The sequence below is a fragment of the Narcine bancroftii genome, chromosome 12, assembly GCF_036971445.1.
Source record: "Narcine bancroftii isolate sNarBan1 chromosome 12, sNarBan1.hap1, whole genome shotgun sequence".
Taxonomy (NCBI): Eukaryota; Metazoa; Chordata; class Chondrichthyes; order Torpediniformes; family Narcinidae; genus Narcine; species Narcine bancroftii.
Window position 1 is genome coordinate 29,550,841 of NC_091480.1, and position 19,294 is coordinate 29,570,134.

At 39.2% G+C, this 19,294-nt stretch overlaps 1 protein-coding gene across 2 annotated transcripts in view; it reads left to right on the top strand.

Annotated features, from left to right (window-relative positions):
- narfl (nuclear prelamin A recognition factor-like) overlaps nucleotides 1-19,294 on the top strand; it is a 40,294-nt gene continuing 21,000 nt past the window's right edge. The window contains exons 1-8 of one of the 2 annotated variants that reach the window (XM_069906802.1): nucleotides 1-105; nucleotides 3,405-3,500; nucleotides 3,684-3,827; nucleotides 9,411-9,543; nucleotides 11,209-11,343; nucleotides 12,719-12,837; nucleotides 16,919-17,048; nucleotides 18,383-18,455. In XM_069906802.1, coding sequence (XP_069762903.1) covers nucleotides 40-105; nucleotides 3,405-3,500; nucleotides 3,684-3,827; nucleotides 9,411-9,543; nucleotides 11,209-11,343; nucleotides 12,719-12,837; nucleotides 16,919-17,048; nucleotides 18,383-18,455 — 896 coding nt within the window. In that variant the 5' untranslated portion in view covers nucleotides 1-39. Of the gene's footprint in view, nucleotides 106-3,404; nucleotides 3,501-3,683; nucleotides 3,828-3,956; nucleotides 4,096-9,410; nucleotides 9,544-11,208; nucleotides 11,344-12,718; nucleotides 12,838-16,918; nucleotides 17,049-18,382; nucleotides 18,456-19,294 lie in introns of those variants that run through there. The other variant, XM_069906803.1, reaches the window with a different exon arrangement.

The following is a 19,294-nucleotide window of genomic DNA, read 5'->3' on the forward strand; positions in this document are numbered from 1 at the left end:
CTACGGCAGCCGGTTTACGACGCTGTCGGCAATAGTACAATGGTGTCGCAGTTCAGTGGGGTGCTGCAGCTGACCGATCTGAATGATTTTATTACCCCGTCTCAGGTAGGACCGTGAGACCGTCGACTGAGCCGCGGTTTGAAGGGGTCTGGCTGCGTTCAGCTCCACGGGAATGGTCAGGTTTAAGTGACGCAGCGAGGAGAGGCAGGGGCCTTCTGGCTTCTGGTGGGCTGAATGGCCTCCCTCGTTCGGTTGTGAATACCCTTGTGAGAATAAGATGGTTGTCTCATTATATCCTGGCACTCGCCGTTTCACCCCGTCCTGCGGCCCAAATCGTCAGGAAGTTTAGCATTTCCAACTATCTCGTTACTTTGAACTTTAATTTTCTTCGAAATACTATGGAAATTTAAAAAAATTAAAGGCCAAAACTGTTAATACTTCTTGTTCCTGATTATGTACGACCAAAGTTCACTCTCTACTTGTTTACCCTGAATAAAGGAGGTCACAAAACCTCATGATGTGTTCCAAGTCAGGACTGCCCTTCAAATAACGTTGCTTCAATCAGGTTTCTTAAAAGTGGTTTCAGCTGCTCTAAAACCTTAATCAAATTTTGCAGCAACTTGAGTATAAAATAAAACACAAAAAGATTGCAGACGCTGTGACTGAAGTAAAAACAATGGTGTAGAAATTCAGCAGGTCAAACTGTACTTTTTACTGCAAAGATACATCACCAACATTTCAGCCCTTCATCAAGGTGTAGAAAGTTATAATGGCTACTAAAAGATTTTGTGCATGATATCTCAACTTTCATGGTTCAATTCCTTTAATTGCACCATGAATGTTGTGAAATTAGGGTTACAGATTATAGTTGTATCATTCTTTACTGTCTACAATATATATTGTATAATCATTCTAAATTATATATTTAAATTTCTAAATACTTGTCATTTAAAGTGAATTGATATTAAACTTGTGCATCTTTTTGTTTGTGCCTTGACATTTCACACTGGAGACAAATCCTATGTATTGTTTTTATTTAAATTAAATACTATAAGACTTCAATAATCTGCCATCCGATTGTTCAGAAAAGCTGAGAGTTTACCATCTGGCTCTTGGTGTTTGTCCAAAATGTGAAACACGAAAGTCTGCAAAGATAAAGGTACATAACCAACATTTCAGGCTTGAGCCTTCCATCAAAGTAGGGTTTCCAATGCTGAGTTTCTCAATTCTGGGATTCTTCAATCTCAAATGGCTCCAAACAAAAGAATGGTGTGTGTGTGTGTGTGTGTGACTTTCATTAAGGAGAAATTTACTATTGGCTGTTTACTGGAGCTGGAGTGTTATCAAGTGGGGAACATGAAAACATAATTTGTGATTCTAAACAAAAATGAAGAAAATCTGGTTATTGATGGTGTTCAGTAATTTAATGCAACTCCTGGGAGGGGGAGGGGGGAAATAAATGTTCAATGAGAACAATTTTAAGCATGGTCAGAAATAACATATTCAAGAAACACTATTGTGATCTCTCACACACACACCCTCACTCTCTCTAAATCTGGATGCTGCGCATGGTGACATTAGTTTCTCCTAAGTTATAAAACACAGTCACAGAGCTTTACAGCACAGAAACAGGCCATCCATACCAAGCAAGATGTCTCTTCAAGCTACACCAATTTGCCTGTGTTCAGCCCATTGCCTCCAAATTTTTCAAAGCCAGCTATAGCACCTCTCTAAAAGTCTTACAATGTTACTTCCTGTGCCACTTCAACTCATTGCATATATCCACCACCTTCTGTGAAAACAGCTCCCTTGAGTCTCAGTTACATCTTTCCCCTCTCTCCTTGTATCGATGCCCCCTAGTTTTACATGGGGGGGGGGGAAAGACTATGCCTTTTTAGCTTGTCTGTCTCCCTCCCGATTTTGTGAACCTATATGGTAACCCTTCAGCCTCCTATGCTCCAGGGAGAAATGTCCCAGCCTCTCCAGTATTAATGTTGTGAATATTTTCTGCACCTTTTCTTGCTGAAATAAATCTTTCCTAAATTGGTGAAAGTGACTTCTTATGAAACTGGACCAGAATCTCACTTAAGATTCATTCCAGATAACTGTCTTCTCCACACAACCTGGTACCTTGCACCTAATCTCTGATTACAAACTTTTATTTTGTTGCTGGCTATCTGGAGGGAATGTTTTTCAAAGGTGATTATAATTGATATTGCAATTTATATTCATGGCTTCTTTAGCTAAATGATTGAGTTAAATTTTGTTTTGTAAAAACTCCACAATTAATTGATTTTTTTGCAGTATTTTGTCTTTATTAATCTACTTTTTTGGAAAAATTATACAAAAAAATGAGCATTTGATGTAAATTAGTTGTCTATTTTAATTTTGCCAGGACCTGAGATCACTTTACCTCTTCCATCTTATATTTCTGTTTGTATTTTATGTGCTTAACAGTAAAGTTTCTGTGGTGCTTTTGCAGTGAAATTTAAAACAAGGAAGGGTGGGTAAGAAGGCCTTGTTGTGTTTATTCATATTTACACTCACCACGCCCCCTGGGCTGATCAGCGCTGTCAGCCCATTTGAACACTTCACAACAAGACGGATAATAGCACAGAAAGGGCAAGAGTAACTTCCAGGGAGATTCTATTACTACTTTTGTTCTCACTGAGAGATCTTTTTATGCCAAAGACTTAATTAACCTTACTATAACATTATCTACTGATCATGAAGCTGGAGAAGTGCACCAACTGCCTCAGCAGGGTAAGAATATGTCAATGCTAACCTCTTGGAGGAGTTTTTTTCTCTCAAACGTAACATATGGTATTCAGCAACTGATAGAAAGTTAATTTATAGTTATCTTGTGCGTTCTGCATTCTTTATTAGCTTAAATGTAATAGGATCATGCTTTTTAAGTGAATCTTGGTCTGAAAGAGTATTGTCCTGGGTGAAGGAGAGTACTTATTACTAACCTTGATCATTCTGAAGCAGCCTGAGGTTGCATTCGTCCCCTGTACACACATATGTGTTGAATATACCTTTCCAGCTTTGATCCATTTTTATTATAATGTTCCTTAATTCCTGTTATAAGGAACATTTTTTATGCATATCAAGGGACATCAGATACGGCAAATTGGCCATACACCATTCTGAGAAATGCTGAATCTTGAATCAAGACTCAGATATTGACAACTTTATAACAGTTTACATTCTTGTCTAACCTAATATCTAATTTGCATCAAACATTGCTGCCAGTGTTAAATGAAAAAGCAAATAGGACTCCTAATGGCTTTGGTCATGGAGAGGCTTTCTGCAGAATAAATTATTTCTGCCATCCTTGTGCTCCCTTCGTTTCTCTTTGAATAGAGATTCCAATGTACAATCTTTAAACTTTGCTTTTGTAGGAATGTGTGAAGCCAGTAAAAGTAGAAAAGAAGCAAGGGAAATCATCTGGTGTAATCCAAATTGAAGATGATGGCAGTTATACTCAGCTGAGCCAGGTAACGTTTGCATTTAGTTGCTACATGTGGAACTAATATCTTAAAACTTTTTTGTTCACAGTTAAAGTTGATATTATGTAAATAAAGTAACATCCGAAACAAAGCTGAAATACCAATATGTTCTCTGTTTTAACTGCCGTGTTATAGTATTTACTCTTTTACCTGACTGCCTCTAATTTTCAGGATGGAGGCGTCCAGAAACTTGAAAAAGCAAAAATAACCCTGAATGACTGCTTAGCCTGCAGTGGTTGCATTACATCAGCAGAAAGTGTACTAATCACTCAACAAAGCCAGGAGGAACTATACAAAATTCTGAATCAAAACAAAGTAAGGCTTTATTGTGACACATTAAGAAACCAGATAGTCCCTGATTTACAGTGGTCCTACTTATGATTTTTGGAAGTTATGGTGGTTCGAATCCAAACTGTACTTCAAATTTTCATTGTCTCCCGACAGCGCTGTATCAGTCCCCACACAGATTCCACTGCCATGCTCTCTGCCGTCAGCCCCGTGTCAGTCTCCACATTCTTCCTACTGCCATTTTTCAACATGATTTTTTTAACATCTGATGGGAGTGCTGGAACGTGACCCCATTGTAAGTTAAGAGCTACCTGTATTTTGTGGCTTATTTTTCATTACAGTCTTTAAAACTAATGCAATTTATCCTTGTTAGATGACCTATCTAAGAATTCGTTGCTGAATCCAACTATTTTTTTTTCCAAAATGACTGATAATTTACAGTTGTAATCATAATGTGATAAGCTCGAGAGGGTAGGTTACCTAAAGCCAGATAGAAAGAGGAGCGAGTAAGTTGATGAATTGAGAAATTTACAGCCAGTACGCAATGACTCTGTTTAATGATATGTTTGCTAAGGAAATTCTTAAAGATGAAGAATTTTTATCAATGTGGATTAAATATGATTGTATGATAGTTGATTGCTAGCACAGTGAGCTTAATAACCTTTTCTACGAAAACCCTGGAAATACTTGGCAGAGCATGCAACATCTTTAAAAACAAAAACAGGGGTGGAGTAAGGGGCAGGGTTTTAAGTTTCTGGATAACTGGGACCTTTTTTGGGGGAGATGTGACCTGTACAGTAAGGACAGGTTACACTTAAATCCCAGGGGGACCAGAATCCTGGCAGAGGTATTTGCTAGGGCTACTCAGGATCCTTTAAACTAGAATGGTTGGGGGGAGGGAACAAAATAGTACAGAGCAGTAAGGAGAAGGTTAGAATGCAAACAAAGAAAGTTTGTAGTAAGTATTTGAATATGGATGGGCAGGTGATAGAGAAGGGAAATGCTCTGGAAGAAGATGAAGGGCAATTGGCAGGAAAAGTAAATAATGTTGTTCTTAAAGATGAGGGAAAACAGGGATTAAAAATTGGGAAATCCCTGAAATTCATATATTTTAATGCCAGGAGTATTGTAAAAAAGGTGGATGAGCTGAAGGTGTGGATTGATACTTGGAAGTATGATGTGGTAGCGATTAGTGAGACATGGTTGCAGGAGGGATGTGATTGGCAACTGAATATCCCTGGGTTTCGTTGTTTTAGGTGTGATAGAGTCGGAGGGGCAAGAGGAGGTGGGGTTGCATTGCTTGTCAGGGAAAATATTACAGCGGTGCCTAGGAAGGATAGATTAGAGGGCACATCCACGGAGGCTATTTGGGTGGAACTGAGGAGTAGGAAAGGAGAGGTTACACTTGTAGGGGTGTATTATAGACCACCCGGAGGGGACCGAGACCTAGAGGAGCAAATCTGTAGGGAGATAGTAGATATTTGTGATAAGCACAGGGTTGTAATTATGGGAGATTTTAATTTTCCACATATAGATTGGGAAACACATTCTGTGAAAGGACTGGATGGGTTAGAGTTTGTGAAATGTGTGCAAGATAGTTTTTTACAACAATATGTAGAGGTGCCGACCAGAGAAGGAGCAGTGTTAGATCTACTGTTGGCAAATGGGATGGGTCAAGTGACGGAGGTTAATGTTGGCGAGCACTTCGGGTCCAGTGATCATAATACCATCAGCTTCAATGTCATTATGGAAAGAGAGAAATCAAGGCCAAGGATTCAGGTTTTTGATTGGGGAAAAGCTAGATTTGAGGAGATGCAAAAGGACTTGCAGGGTGTGCATTGGGAAAATTTGTTTTATGGGCAGGATGTAGTAGAGAGATGGAAGTCTTTTAAAGATCAGATTTTGAGAATGCAAAAGCTTTATGTTCCTGTTAGGTTAAAAGGAGGGGCAAAAGGTTTGAGAGAGCCGTGGTTTTCAAGGAATATTGGAAACTTGGTTCGAAGAAAAAGGGAGGCGTACATTAGATATAAGAAGCATGGAGTTAAGGAGATGTTTAAAAGATACATTGAATGTAAGAGGAATCTTAAGAGAGGAATTAGGAAAGCTAAAAGAAGGTACGAGAAAACTATGGCAAGCAGGGTGAAAACTAATCCAAAAGAGTTCTACAAATATGTTAATGGTAAGAGGAAAGCTAGAGACAAAATTGGTCCCTTAGAAAATCAGAGCGGAAAACTGTGTGTGGAGCCTAGAGAAATGGGGGAGATATTGAACAGTTTCTTTTCTTCAGTATTCACTAAGGAGAAGGATATTGGGAGATGTGAGATAAAAAAAAGCAAATTGGGTAAATATGGGGAATATAGAGATTACAAAAGGTGTAGTTTTAAAGCTTTTGAAGAATATAAAGGTGGATAAGTCTCCGGGACCAGACGGGATCTTCCCCAGGACATTGAGAGAAGTGAAGGAGGAAATAGCAGAGGCTCTGGCGGTAATTTTCCAAATGTCATTAGATATGGGGATAGTGCCGGAGGATTGGCGCATTGCGCATGTGGTTCCGTTATTTAAAAAGGGTTCAAGGAGGAAGCCTGGCAACTATCGGCCTGTAAGTTTGACGTCTGTGGTAGGTAAATTAATGAGGAAAATTCTTAGAGATAGTACTTATAAACATCTGGATAGACAGGGTCTGATCAGGAGCACTCAACATGGATTTGTGGGAGGAAGGTCATGTTTGACCAATCTGATTGAATTTTTTGAAGAGGTGACTAGGATTGTGGATGAGGGTAGCGCAGTGGATGTTGTCTATATGGACTTCAGTAAGGCCTTCGATAAGATACCATATGGAAGGTTAGTTAGGAAGGTGCAGTCTTTAGGTATAAATTTTAAGATAGTCAAATGGATTGAACATTGGCTGAAAGGGAGAGGCCAGAGAGTGGTAGTGGATAATTGTCTGTCAGGTTGGAGGCCGGTGACCAGTGGTGTGCCTCAAGGATCTGTATTGGGCGGATTGTTGTTCGTTATATACATTAATGATCTAGATGATGGGGTGGTGAATTGGATTAGTAAATATGCAGACGATACTAAGATAGGTGGAATAGTGGATAACGAAGAAGGTTTTCAAGAATTGCAGAGGGATTTGGGCTGCTTAGAAAAGTGGGCTGAAAAATGGCAGATGGAATTTAATGCTGATGGTGTGAGGTGCTTCATTTTGGTAAGAAGAATCAGGATAGGACATACGTGGTAAATGGGAGAGCATTGAGGAATACAGAAGAGCAGAAAGATTTAGGAGTAACGGTACATTGTTCCCTGAAGGTAGAAACTCACGTGAATAGGGTGGTGAAGAAGGCTTTTAGTATGCTGGCCTTTATCAATCATTGCATGGAATATAGGAGTTGGGAGGTGATGTTGAGATTGTATAAGACGTTGGTGCGGCCTAATTTGGAGTTCTGTGTGCAGTTCTGGTCGCCTAATTACAGGAAGGATATAAACAGAGTGGAGAGAGTGCAGAGAAGGTTTACCAGAATGTTACCTGGGTTTAAGCATCTAGAGTATAGGGAGAGATTGGACAGATTAGGTCTTTATTCTTTGGAGCGTAGAAGGTTGAGAGGGGATTTGATAGAAGTATTTAAGATTATGAAAGGGATAGACAGAGTGGATGTGGATAGACTATTTCCGTTAAGAGGAGGAAAGATTAAAACAAGAGGACATGAGTTAAGAATTAAGGGGCAGAGGTTTAGAGGTAACATGAGGGGGAACTTCTTTACTCAGAGAGTGGTAGCCGTGTGGAATGATCTTCCGGGAGAAATAGTGGCGGCGGAGTCAATTGTATTATTTAAGAAAAGGTTGGACAGGTATATGGATGAGAAGAAGATGGAGGGTTATGGGCATTGTGCAGGGAGGTGGGACTAGAAAGGGGTGTTTGGTTCGGTGCGGACTAGAAGGGCCTAATGGCCTGTTTCCGTGCTGTAATTGTTATGTTAATGTTTTCAGATGATTTACCAGTATTTCATCTTCAGTATATATTGTCCATGTATGATATGGAATGTAACAGCTCCAAATATCTCAATGTAAATCTAGAAGCCTGAAAGCATCACTGGAAAAGTGCAGAAAAGCTTTTTTTTCTGAGGAGTGAGGAAGAATTGGGGTTAATGGATTGGCTCTTGCTTCCAGTTTCTTCTCCTAAGTGAAAGATATTTATTTTAATGGGTACCAAGGGCAGGGGTGACCTCCTAAATGAACTCTCACTTTGATTATTAATTCAGCGGACCCTAATAGTCATTTGAAAAATGTGGACCCTGTATATACCTAAGGTTTTTGCTTGTTTCACCTACCCATCCATTACATTGTAACTTGTGATCTGCATTGGCGCTGGATTCAGCAATACCTTAGAATATTCATCGTTGAGTCTCACAACCCTCTTAAATATCTGACCACTGCTGACTCCGACCTTTGTATCTCCTGATTTGCTTGTACTATTTCAACGTACTCCTTTATTTCATTATTTTTGAGCAAGATATTAAAACAAAAATTAGGTGCTGGAAAGAGGGCGTAACTCTGCCTTCAGTTTTCCCTTCTATCTGGACATCTAGCACCTTCCCCTCTGAACTCCACTGCCTTTGATTCATCCAATAGCTTCCACTGGGTTTTTGTGCTGAGTAAGGGTCAGACTGTTTCTTCATGAGAGGCATCAAATTTGAGGCCACCCTCTTCTGACCAGACATGAACACCATTTCCTTATTTTAACCCAATGCTATCAACAATAGAATTGAGTCTATTACAGTAATCCAGAATTTAAGCAACCAGCAATCTGAAGCAATTGGTTTAAAAAAAAATTGCAGGTAAATAAATAGATTTTTTTAAAATCATTTCAGGTGCCTTGCCGTTCGGCGTGGGCGATCATGTCTCTTCATCCGTCATGATCTCTGACCCTCGAATTGTAGTTGTTGCCTCCCCTGTTCTCCTTCTTTAAGCTGGGACTGTAGTCGTTGTTGAGTTCATGATTATACAAGGGAAAAATACTGAAGTGGTTTCCCATTGCCTTCGGTTGCAGTGTCCATACTGGATGGGTCACCCTGGCCATTGATCAGCAGATTTATTTGCTACAAAATTCCACTTTGTAGAATCAACTTGTAAAACCCATTCACCATCTGCAATCCATGGCTTCATGTGACCCTGAATGAGAGGCTAAACAGGTACGACACTTTGCCCAAGGGTGACCCGTAGGCTTTTAGACGGAGGAGCACCCTACACCTCCTTTTGTTGAGCAATTGCACCACACCAACACCGGAAGTTTAAAATTGGCTCCCCCTAGTGCTTAGTTCCAATCACACCACACACATTGTCAAGCAAACGGAAAATTTACTTATCTGACATCTACCAATCTCCATAGGTGTGAGATACAAGGAGTTTTACTGTATCTGCTGGCAGTGAGCTTGGAAATAAAGAGGTTTTTTTTGTTCCCCGTTGGAATTTTGTACTTCAGAATAACTGTTGCTTTGCTACCAAAATAAATAAAAATAATAATATTATTTCTTTGTAACCATAAGTAAATTAATACAAATTTCATAGCTAGGAGTAGAGAACTGTGTACTTAGCACTACCTTTTTCATTGATTAGGTATCCAGTTCGAATAATCAGAAGATGGTAGTCGTTTCAATTTCACCACAGTCCAGGGCATCAATAGCTGCAAGATTTAATTTGCCAATAACGGACACTGCACAACGGCTGACCACGTTCTTCAAAAATCTAGGTGAGTGGCTTGTGGCAAGTGTGTTGACTCATCAACTCTCAGCAGACTTGGGTCTGCCTGCATGGAGAGCTTGACACCAACAATAAGTCAATGCTGAGGGTTCTTAAGGTAAGTTGTTGAAACATATTCAGTCTTGGTGCCGAAGGAATGACAGAGGATGCTACAGTTAAGTGCATGAAGGTAATCCGAGCAGGAGACTAATACCTTTGATTATGATATGTCTATAGTGGAAGTATATGAAATCTCTTCACTGTATATTCTTATTAACAAAGCTAATTCTACTCATCAGGCAGAACTCATTAACAGCCTTCAAACACTAAGCCATTTGATTTGGACTCTTAATATTGGACTTTATTCACTGTACATGAAAAGAATTATGCACTGCCTATGATGTAAGAAATAATCACTTCCTGAGCATGCTGTTGATCTTGGTGTGCGAAGCTGGGTTTTTTTTGTAAAAACTTGAATTTTTCACTGTAATTAGAGGCTTTAATTTGCCAGAAACGTTGTGCTAGTTTGTCTGTTTAAGAAGGAACAACCAAGGTAAAAGCTGTTTGCTGTAGTGGAGCAGGATGAATAGTTTGTGGAATCCATCAAGGCAATCTAATTTGAAATGGCGGAAGGTTAAGCTTGCTTTGAAATACAGGTTGAAATTGATCACAGTTTAAGTTCAGAGGATGGATGCATTGATGGGGTTCCATTTAGATAATTGAAACAGAGATAAACTTGTAATACATTGTTAAAGTAGAGATGAAGCAAACATAAGGTTAGGGGGAAGTCTAGTAAATTTTCATCTTTTACATGACTGGTAACATTACAATGGTATTTTTGTGCTGTCTCGGTATGTTTTAGGGGCAGGGATAGAGAGTACTTGGCTCATCAAATCTACTTTGCCAGTCAATAAGAACATGGATGTTTGGATTGTAGCCTCAACTCTGCATTTCCACTTACCCCTCTCGTAAACTTTTATTCCTCCTCTCCCCCCCACCCACCTCCAGATCAAAAATCTACCTCTGCCTTAAAAATATTTAAAGACTCTGCTTTCATTCCCTTTATGGAAGAGAAAAAAAATTACCTCATCTGCCGAAAATATGCAATCCCTTATTTGTAAACAGTGACACCATTTTCACGGGGAAATATCTTCTCCACTTCCACCCTGCCAAAATGAAGATGATATAGCTCTGAGAAGATCAATTCACTATAGAAATCAGCTGAGACTGCAAAGAGTTAACTTTCTACTTAAAGATCTAAAGAATTACTACCCAGAAATTCAAAGAAAACTTTTTCACTGCCATGCAATTACATTTTTCTGAACATAATAATAGATTATTGCCATTTTTTTTCATTAATGAACATTTGACTAGGCGCTTCCTCCCATAGGGCACTCTTGTGAGCATTCATTTTTAGGGCCTGTTCCCATGATCTCCCCTTTTGGCATAACATCCTACCATATAATCTATGGACAATCTCTCCTATCACCAGATATAGATGTGTTTTTTCATCTCTCATCGACTTAATATTTTATATTTAAGAAATGTAATTGAACTGTTATAATTTTGAAGTTAATCGATTCAGATATTTAAACATTTGATTATGTTTTAAAGCATATTCTCAAAATTTTTATTGATCTCAACAATATTTTTCTGCCTCCTTAAACTATCTCAGGCGTTGACTACGTGTTTGACACCACGTTCTCCAGAAACTTCAGTTTAATAGAGAGTCAGCGAGAGTTTGTGCAGCGTTTCCGCCAACATAAGGATGATAACAAAGTCCTGCCAATGCTGGCCTCGGCTTGTCCAGGTACTTGTATTAAAAAAGAGCCCGAATTGATTTAAGTTCTGTAAAACAGTGTAGAAAAGTAAACACTTTGCTCAGAATTTTGTTTCGCCATGGCTCCTGAACGGGCATCCTCCAATGACAAATAAAAATAGTCTTGTTCCTTTACTGAACAACTGATCATTTATGGACCACCAAATTTCCAAGCATGCCATGGGATATTTTAGATCCAGATAGGAGTACATTTGAGGAATTGACTTCATATCCAAAAGAGGGTGCAGTATTTTGTCAGTACTACCCAAATGTGTCAACCTAATTTATGATTTGATTGAACCATAGTTCACTTTTCAGTTTGTATTTTAATACAAAAACTATGAGAAGACAAAAAGAGGCTTTAACCAGGGAGAAGATGGTTAAGCGATGTGTGATAAACAGGCAGTTGAAGTTTAATGGAGTACATTAGTAGGAAATTGCAAAAGTAAAATATTGGAACTATTAATATTTGAGAAGATTTGGAGATCTTTTTATACTGATGTTATTGAACTATTTTAAATTCTGGCAGATGAATTCTCCCAGCTTTGTATGTTTGTATGTTCAGTTGGTGTGTATACTTGAGATGTAGTCTTTTTATGAAAAGAAATCAAGGAATGTGGCAAAGGTCAAGGGATATATAGATGCTCAATCATCATCTTATTGAATGATGGGGTAAAGGTGATGAACCATACTTAGGAATTAGCAAAAACATGTCACTCAGCACCTCAAGTCTCGTCTGCCATTAAACAAGATTGTGGCTGATCAACCGCATATTGTTTGATTGCCATGAAATTTTCCGTTCCTATTATAACATTTTTTTGATAATAGCTTCTGTGATTAAGTTAGTAAGCTAACTGGCCTTTAATTTCCTGTTTTCTCTCTACCTTTTTAGAATAAAGGAATTATATTGCAGGTTTTCCAATCTAATAGCACTTAACCTGAATTTAAGGAAATTTAGGAAAATAAAATCATTGCATCATTTCAGTTTAAAATTCCAAAGTGAGACTTTTCCCATGAGTTATTTATTGAAGATTAAAAGCAGGAAATGTAAATTTTAAATTAAAAAAATCTGTTTAATTGACTTATTACTTTGAATGCTTATTTATCAAAAGTATTTGCTGGTAGTGATGTCTGTTCATGGTCTTGAGTGCTTTCACATTTTTAATGATATCCAGAGTTTCTTGGATAAAGAGAGTGAAGTAAATTTAGACACACCGTTGGCACAAAATATTTCTAAAGTACTTGTATCAAAATTTTTTTTTTTCTATTAAAAATTCTGAAAAGTTGTGCCTTTCAATTGCTTTGGAAGCGGCTTTCTAAGTTCAGCCCAGCAAAATTAAATATGAATATTCATTTACTTTTGCAGGTTGGATTTGTTATGCAGAAAAAACCCATGGTAGTTATATTATTCCATATATCAGTACAACAAAATCGCCACAACAGGTGATGGGCTCTTTAGTTAAAGACTTCTTTGCAAAACAGCAGGTAAGCGATAATATTATTTTTAAATACACAGCCCAATTTATTTACAGATTCTGCTGATTGAAATACACAAGAGGCTGCAGTTGCTGGAATCAGGAACACAATCAATCTGCTGGAGGAACTTAGCGGGTTGAGCAGCATCCGTGGGAGAAAAAAAGTTCTCAACATTTTGGGCTGGAACACTTCTCAAGTCAGTTCTTTTTCTCCCACAGATGGTGCCTGACCTGCTAAGTTCCTCCAGCAGATTGTTTGATGCTGAAAGAGACTTGTGTAGATTAAAATTAACAAGACTCTAAATCAAATTAATATAATCTTTGCACATACAGGTACACAATCCTTTATCCGGACATCTAACATCTGGAAAGCTCCAAAACCCAGCAAGCGGAGAGAGAGACAGCAGCGCGACTCGGACGGGCGAAAGAGAGAGATGGGCAGTGCGACTCAGGCGGGTGAGGGGGGGGGAGACTGGCAGTGCGAATCGGGCGGGCAAGGGGGGGAGACGGCAGCACATTTCGGGTGGGCTGAAATCTGGCTTTCAGAAATCCGGAAAATCCAAAATTCAGAGCGCACTGTCCGCCAAGGGTTCCAGAGAAAGGATTGTGTACCTGTGTTGGATTTTGTGAATTTTTCAGCTTTCCTCTGTTTAACTGTGAACCTTTGGCTGAAACCTTATCCAAGAATGCAGATGTGCTTTTGCTTTATGTTATAATGCCAAATGAGAAGTCATTTGAAGAACTGTAGAAATATGCTCAGTGTCGGTGGCCATTGGCCTCAGCATTGGGAATATGTTAGTGTAGGCTGATGAAAGATAAAACCCCCCTCTTGCCATAATCACAATTTGAGAAGAATATGTTCAGTGCAACAATGAGATGTTTCTCCCACATCCTTTCCTACCCCAGCCTTCCAAATGGCATTCCCCAGCTGTTACCATGTCAGCTGGACACAGTGACGGAGCTGAATCACAAGTATTTCATGCAGTGTTTTGGCAGCAAAGACTCACCAAGTCGATGAAGAATGGAGCCAGATCCAATCTCAAAGTTTAGTAATGTATCTCTCTTCATTCAAAGGAAATGACAGTAAACTAAAAATGCCTTGGGTCTTTTTTTAAAAATATTTGCTATTATCTGTTGATTGTTTCTCAGTCTAGTGCCCTATTACTCATGCCGGCTTGGAATGGCTGCAGTTCAATCGCAAATCACTGTAGATTCCGGAAATCTAAAATAAATAAATAGAAATTATGGAAATGTTCAGCAGGTCACTGACAGTCTGATGCTTTCACACAATATTGCACGTTATCCAGAAGGTAATGTATTGGCCAAAGGCCAATTAAGAATGGGCAATAAATATTTCTGGCTTAGTCGCATCTTAAAAAGTGGATCAAGCAAACAAAATATTTGCAAAGCTTTTGCTGAGTTGTGAGAGCCGTTAGTAAAGTATTAAGGATGTCGAATTTCAAACGCACAGAAATCAAAATCCAGAATTTACATTGAAACTTTATAGGACACTGCTAAGTAACTTTTTTATTTAAATTGAATTTTTTTTAAATTTAAATTTAGATACACTGGATGGTAACAGGCCATTTTGACTCACGAGTCCATACTGCCCAATTTACATCCAATTAACCTATACCCCTGATAAATTTTGAAGGGTGGGAGGAAACCGGAGCCCCAGGGAAAACCTATCCGGACATGGGGAGAGCATACAACCTCCTTACAGACCGCACGGGATTCGAACCCCAGTTCCGATCGCCAGCGTTGTAAAGGTGTTACGCCAACCACTACATCCCTCTGCACTCTGTTGCATTTTCACAATTTAGGAAAGATACCAAAGTCTAAGAGAGGATGTAGATAAAGATTCTTTAGAATGAAAGATTTCAATTGTAAAATTAAACTGGAGATGCCAGTGATTTTGGGTGCATTGAAAAGATGATGGTTTTAAACACGGTCATAAAAGAAAAATGTTCAATTCGTAGATGGTTCAAGGAACAGAGTACACAAATCTTAGTGAAGGTTAAAAGACAGAAGCGAGACCATAAGATTTGGGAACAGAAGTAGGCCATTGGGGCCATCGAGTCTATTCCTCCATTCCATCATGAGTTGATCCATTCTCCCATTCAGCCCCGTTCCCCTGCCTTCTCCCCATAACCTTTTATACACTGGTTATTCAATCTCCCCATAACCTTTTATACACTGGCTGTTCACTATCGCCTAGTAGCACTCACATCTACTCCGATGAAATGCTTTGAGTGGTTGGTCACAGGCAGAGTTAACTTGTACCCAAGTAAAAATCTGGATTCACTTTAATTCACCTAGCTTCACAGCAGATGCCACAGCTCTGGCTCTTCACTAAGTTCTGGATCACGTATACAACAGCAAAACATACATCAGGCTTCTCTTCATTGACTACAGCTCAACTTTTAACACCATCATACCCTAGTGCTGGTCAACAAGACCCAAAACCTGGGTCACTGCACCCCCGTCTACAACTGGATCCTTGACTTCCTCATTGGAAAACCACAGTCAGTATGAATTGGCAACAACCTCTTCTCCTCACTAGCAATCAACACAGGTGTACCTCAAGGATGTGTGCTTAGCCACTGCTCTTCACTTTCTTCCCCCATGACTGTATGGCTCGGCACAATTCAAATGCCGTCTACAAATTTTCTGATTACACCACGGTTGTCAACAGAATCACAGATGGCAATGAGGAAGCATACAGGAGGGAGAAGATCAGCTGGTTGAGTGGAATCACAACAACCTTGCATTCAGTGTAATCAAAACTAAAGAGCTGATGGTAGGCTTCAGGAGGGGGAAATCAGGAGAACGCAACCAGTCCTCATCGAGGGGCCAGCAGTGGAAAGGTTTAAGAACTTCAAATTCCTGGATGTCAACATCTCTGAAGATATGTGCTGGGGCCTCAAGTCAATGCAATCTCAAAGAAGGCTTGTCAGCGGCTATTCTTCATGAGGCATTTTAGGAGAATTGGTATGTCACCAAAGACTCTTGCATATTTCCACAGGTGCACCTTGGAGAGCATTCTGACTGGTTGCATCACTGTCTGGTATGGAGGTGCCAATGCACAGTACAGGAAAAGTCTACAGAGAGTTGTGAACTCAGCCAGTGCCATCATGGACATCTACAAGAGGTGGTATCTTAAGAAAGCAGCCTCTATCCTCAAAAAGGCCATCCCTCATCTCACTGCTACCATCAGGAAGGAGGTACAGGATCCAGCCGAACAAGGACAGCTTCTTCCCCTCTGCCATCACATTTCTGAATGGACAATGATCCACAGACACGGCCTCACCTTCTCTTCTTCTGCACTAATTTATTTATCTTAAATGTAATTTATAGCAATATTTGCACTGTGTCATGACAAATTCTCATTCTGTTCAGATACCTATCAATCTCTGCCTGAAATACACCCAATGACTTGGCCTCCACAGCTGCCTGTGATAGCATATTCCAGAGGTTTACCACTCTCTGGTAAAGAAATTTCTCTACATCTCTGTTTTAGATGGGCGCCCTTCATTTCTGAGGTTGTCCCCCTCGTCATTGACTCCTCTACCATGGAAAACAGCCTTGCCACAACCTTTTCAATATTTGAAATGCTTCTGTGAGGTCCCCCCCCCCCCCCATTCTTCTGAACTCCAAGGAGTACAGTCCAAGAGCCATGAAATGTTCCTCAAATGGGTATCAACGATGACCTTTGAGCTGCCACTGGGCCAACTGAAAGTGCCACGATGCTGGATGGGAGTCAGTATAGGTGATTCAGAGGCACTTACAAAATAGCAGAACGCGACAGGATACATGGGAGTTGAGCTAGGGTCATGTTTGGTGCCAAACTCTTATCTTTGATAAGCAGATGTCATCTACCAAAAAGTGTCGGTTTTTGGAGGTTGCCGGTTTTCGGAATTCCAGATAAGAGGTTAGGCATCTGTATATATTTCCTTTTAAAATTGAGATGTTTATTGGAAAAGGTACTGTACTGAGAATTTCTCATTTGAAGCAAGCATTAAGTACAGATTTTAATTGGTATTTTATGCATGTGGTAAAACGCTAGAATTGATGCTCTATTTTGTTCTTAGAATGTGATGCCAGATCAAATATACCACGTAACAGTGATGCCATGTTATGATAAAAAATTAGAGGCTTCACGGGAAGATTTCTTCAGCGAGGAATTCCAAACAAGAGATGTAGATTGTGTAATTACTTCAGGTGAGGAAACCCTAAAACTGAGCTTCTGTTGAGCTCAATGACATTGTTCTTCACTTACTTCATAATCTATTTGACCCCTCACCTTATTTTGACTTTAGCTGTCTAACATTATCCTGTGTTGTCAAACATAAAAGAACTTTGAAGTGAAGTTTGATTCATAGTTTGATTTGCAGTGTCTGTCAGTCAAACAATGGGAACATTTCAGACAAAGTTAAACTGTAAATATTATTGATCTCAAGCTTATAATCTCTAAGCTTGTTTGATAGCAGGAGTCACTCAAACAACAGGGAGATGAGGATTTCTTTCATGCATTCTTGGAATTGGACTCTTTGCAGCCACAAAATTCTGACCAACTAGGAATCTTCAAGTTGTGTGCTACTCTTAAATTGGTGCTGATCATCAAGTATAGATGTGTTTACAATACGTTGAAGGAATGTTGTCTCAAGCATCGCATTTAGTTTGTAGTTCCACTAGATATTTATGCTAGGTATTAATATAATTTATAAATGGGTACCTGTGTAATGGTCATCTTATATGTTGGTTTCCTGGTTCAAGGTTAAAAGATATAATGGATGGGTTCAGAATCTTCTGTGAGGTTTAATGGGGGGGAAAGGGCTGAGCCAGAAGTGGTGGTTCAGCAGTATAAACAATACAGGGAGGAGAAGTTGAGAGCCAACAGTTAAACTTTCACGAGCTGGGAAGGAACTGTACAAAGTAAGGGTTTGAATTTTGTAGTCCCAGTCTCACGCTGGTGGGAATGGAAGGTAAGAGAGAGGACTTCAAATTCTTGTGACATTCAACAGTTCTGGAGCAGGAAACATCTTCAAAATAGACATTGTTCACCTCAGGAAACACTGGATCAGTCCTTCCAGGAAAGTCACTGCTGTGCTTGGAGAGCACTTGAATTAGCAGAGAATCATCTTAAATCAGCGCAGTTCAATAAGTACTCGTAGAAGAATAGTGTTAGGTGCAAGCAGGCTAAGAGAGACTATACAAGAGATAAGCCCGGCTTAGAATTGATTACATTCATATACTATTTGTAAATAGATGAATAAGATTGTTGAGTTATGGACAGAAGTAGCCATGGAAATGTATGTTGAAATGACCAAAAAGATGGCTCAGAAGGCTGAATTGGGCAATTAAAATTCACTGATGCAAGGCATTCAGAAAAAGTAAAGAAGTAATAGCTGTATCACATGTTAAATGAATAAATTAAGGTATTTAATCTTTTTAGATCTAGTCATTGCTGGCAAATCTATATCTCAATGGCATTTGATTGTTCATTTTAACATTTTGTTCAGTGATATATTACTCAAGGGATCTTTGTTTTGCAGGTGAAGTTTTGAAGATGTTGGAACAGGAAGGTCTTTCTTTGGTCAATGTGGATCCTGTTCCGCTGGATGCAATGTAAGTCACAATGTGTTTATGATGCATGTGAGCCTCTTTATAGAATGAGCTTAGATTAATAGTTCATGTAATTGGTTAATTTACAATCCTCATTGCTGTTTTACTTTGTAGTAATGCTTTGTCAGCCATCCACTGGACCCACTCGTGACCTCATTTCAGTGTGCCTATCTTGCTCTTCGCCATTAGCCGATATCTTTGATTTTCGAAACTCATATTAAGACCATTAAGAACTCTGCAGAGAATTGTGGCCTTTACATTGAGGATTCAACCTAATTTTATTCAATATAATGTGCAATTTTCTAATTTGAAGATATTTAATAAAAATGTTAACCAGACTTTGCATTCTGAGATGAGATACTGAGTCGAATTGGAGGACGGGGAAGTAATTGAAAGAGAAATGAAAGGTTAAAAAATTGGTGGACAGAATAAGCTGGCAAAAGGAAAGTAGAAGTAGAATACAGGGAGTAAAAGGAATCGTATTGGTAAGAATAAGCTCTCTGTAAGAGGTTCATGATGGTGGAGGGATTGAGGGAGAATAGGGAGAAAACCTTTGGAGGCAACAGAATGCAGCAAAGATGTCCCCACTGGTTGGTAGATCATGGTAAAGGAAAGACAGGTGGTCAAAATGAGGAGGAAGCAAAAGCTCAAGATAGAGGAAAGTGGAGGGGAAAGCCTTAATTTCCTTTAAATGATCAACAACCAAAAATGCCCTTTAATAAATCTTTTGCTTTATTAAAATTGCAAGGGTTGTTAATATTAAGATTTGTAATTCAAAACAAAGATTTGTAATTCTTGATGTTTTAACCTTTTTACCACTTTGTTTGCATATGATCCTTCAG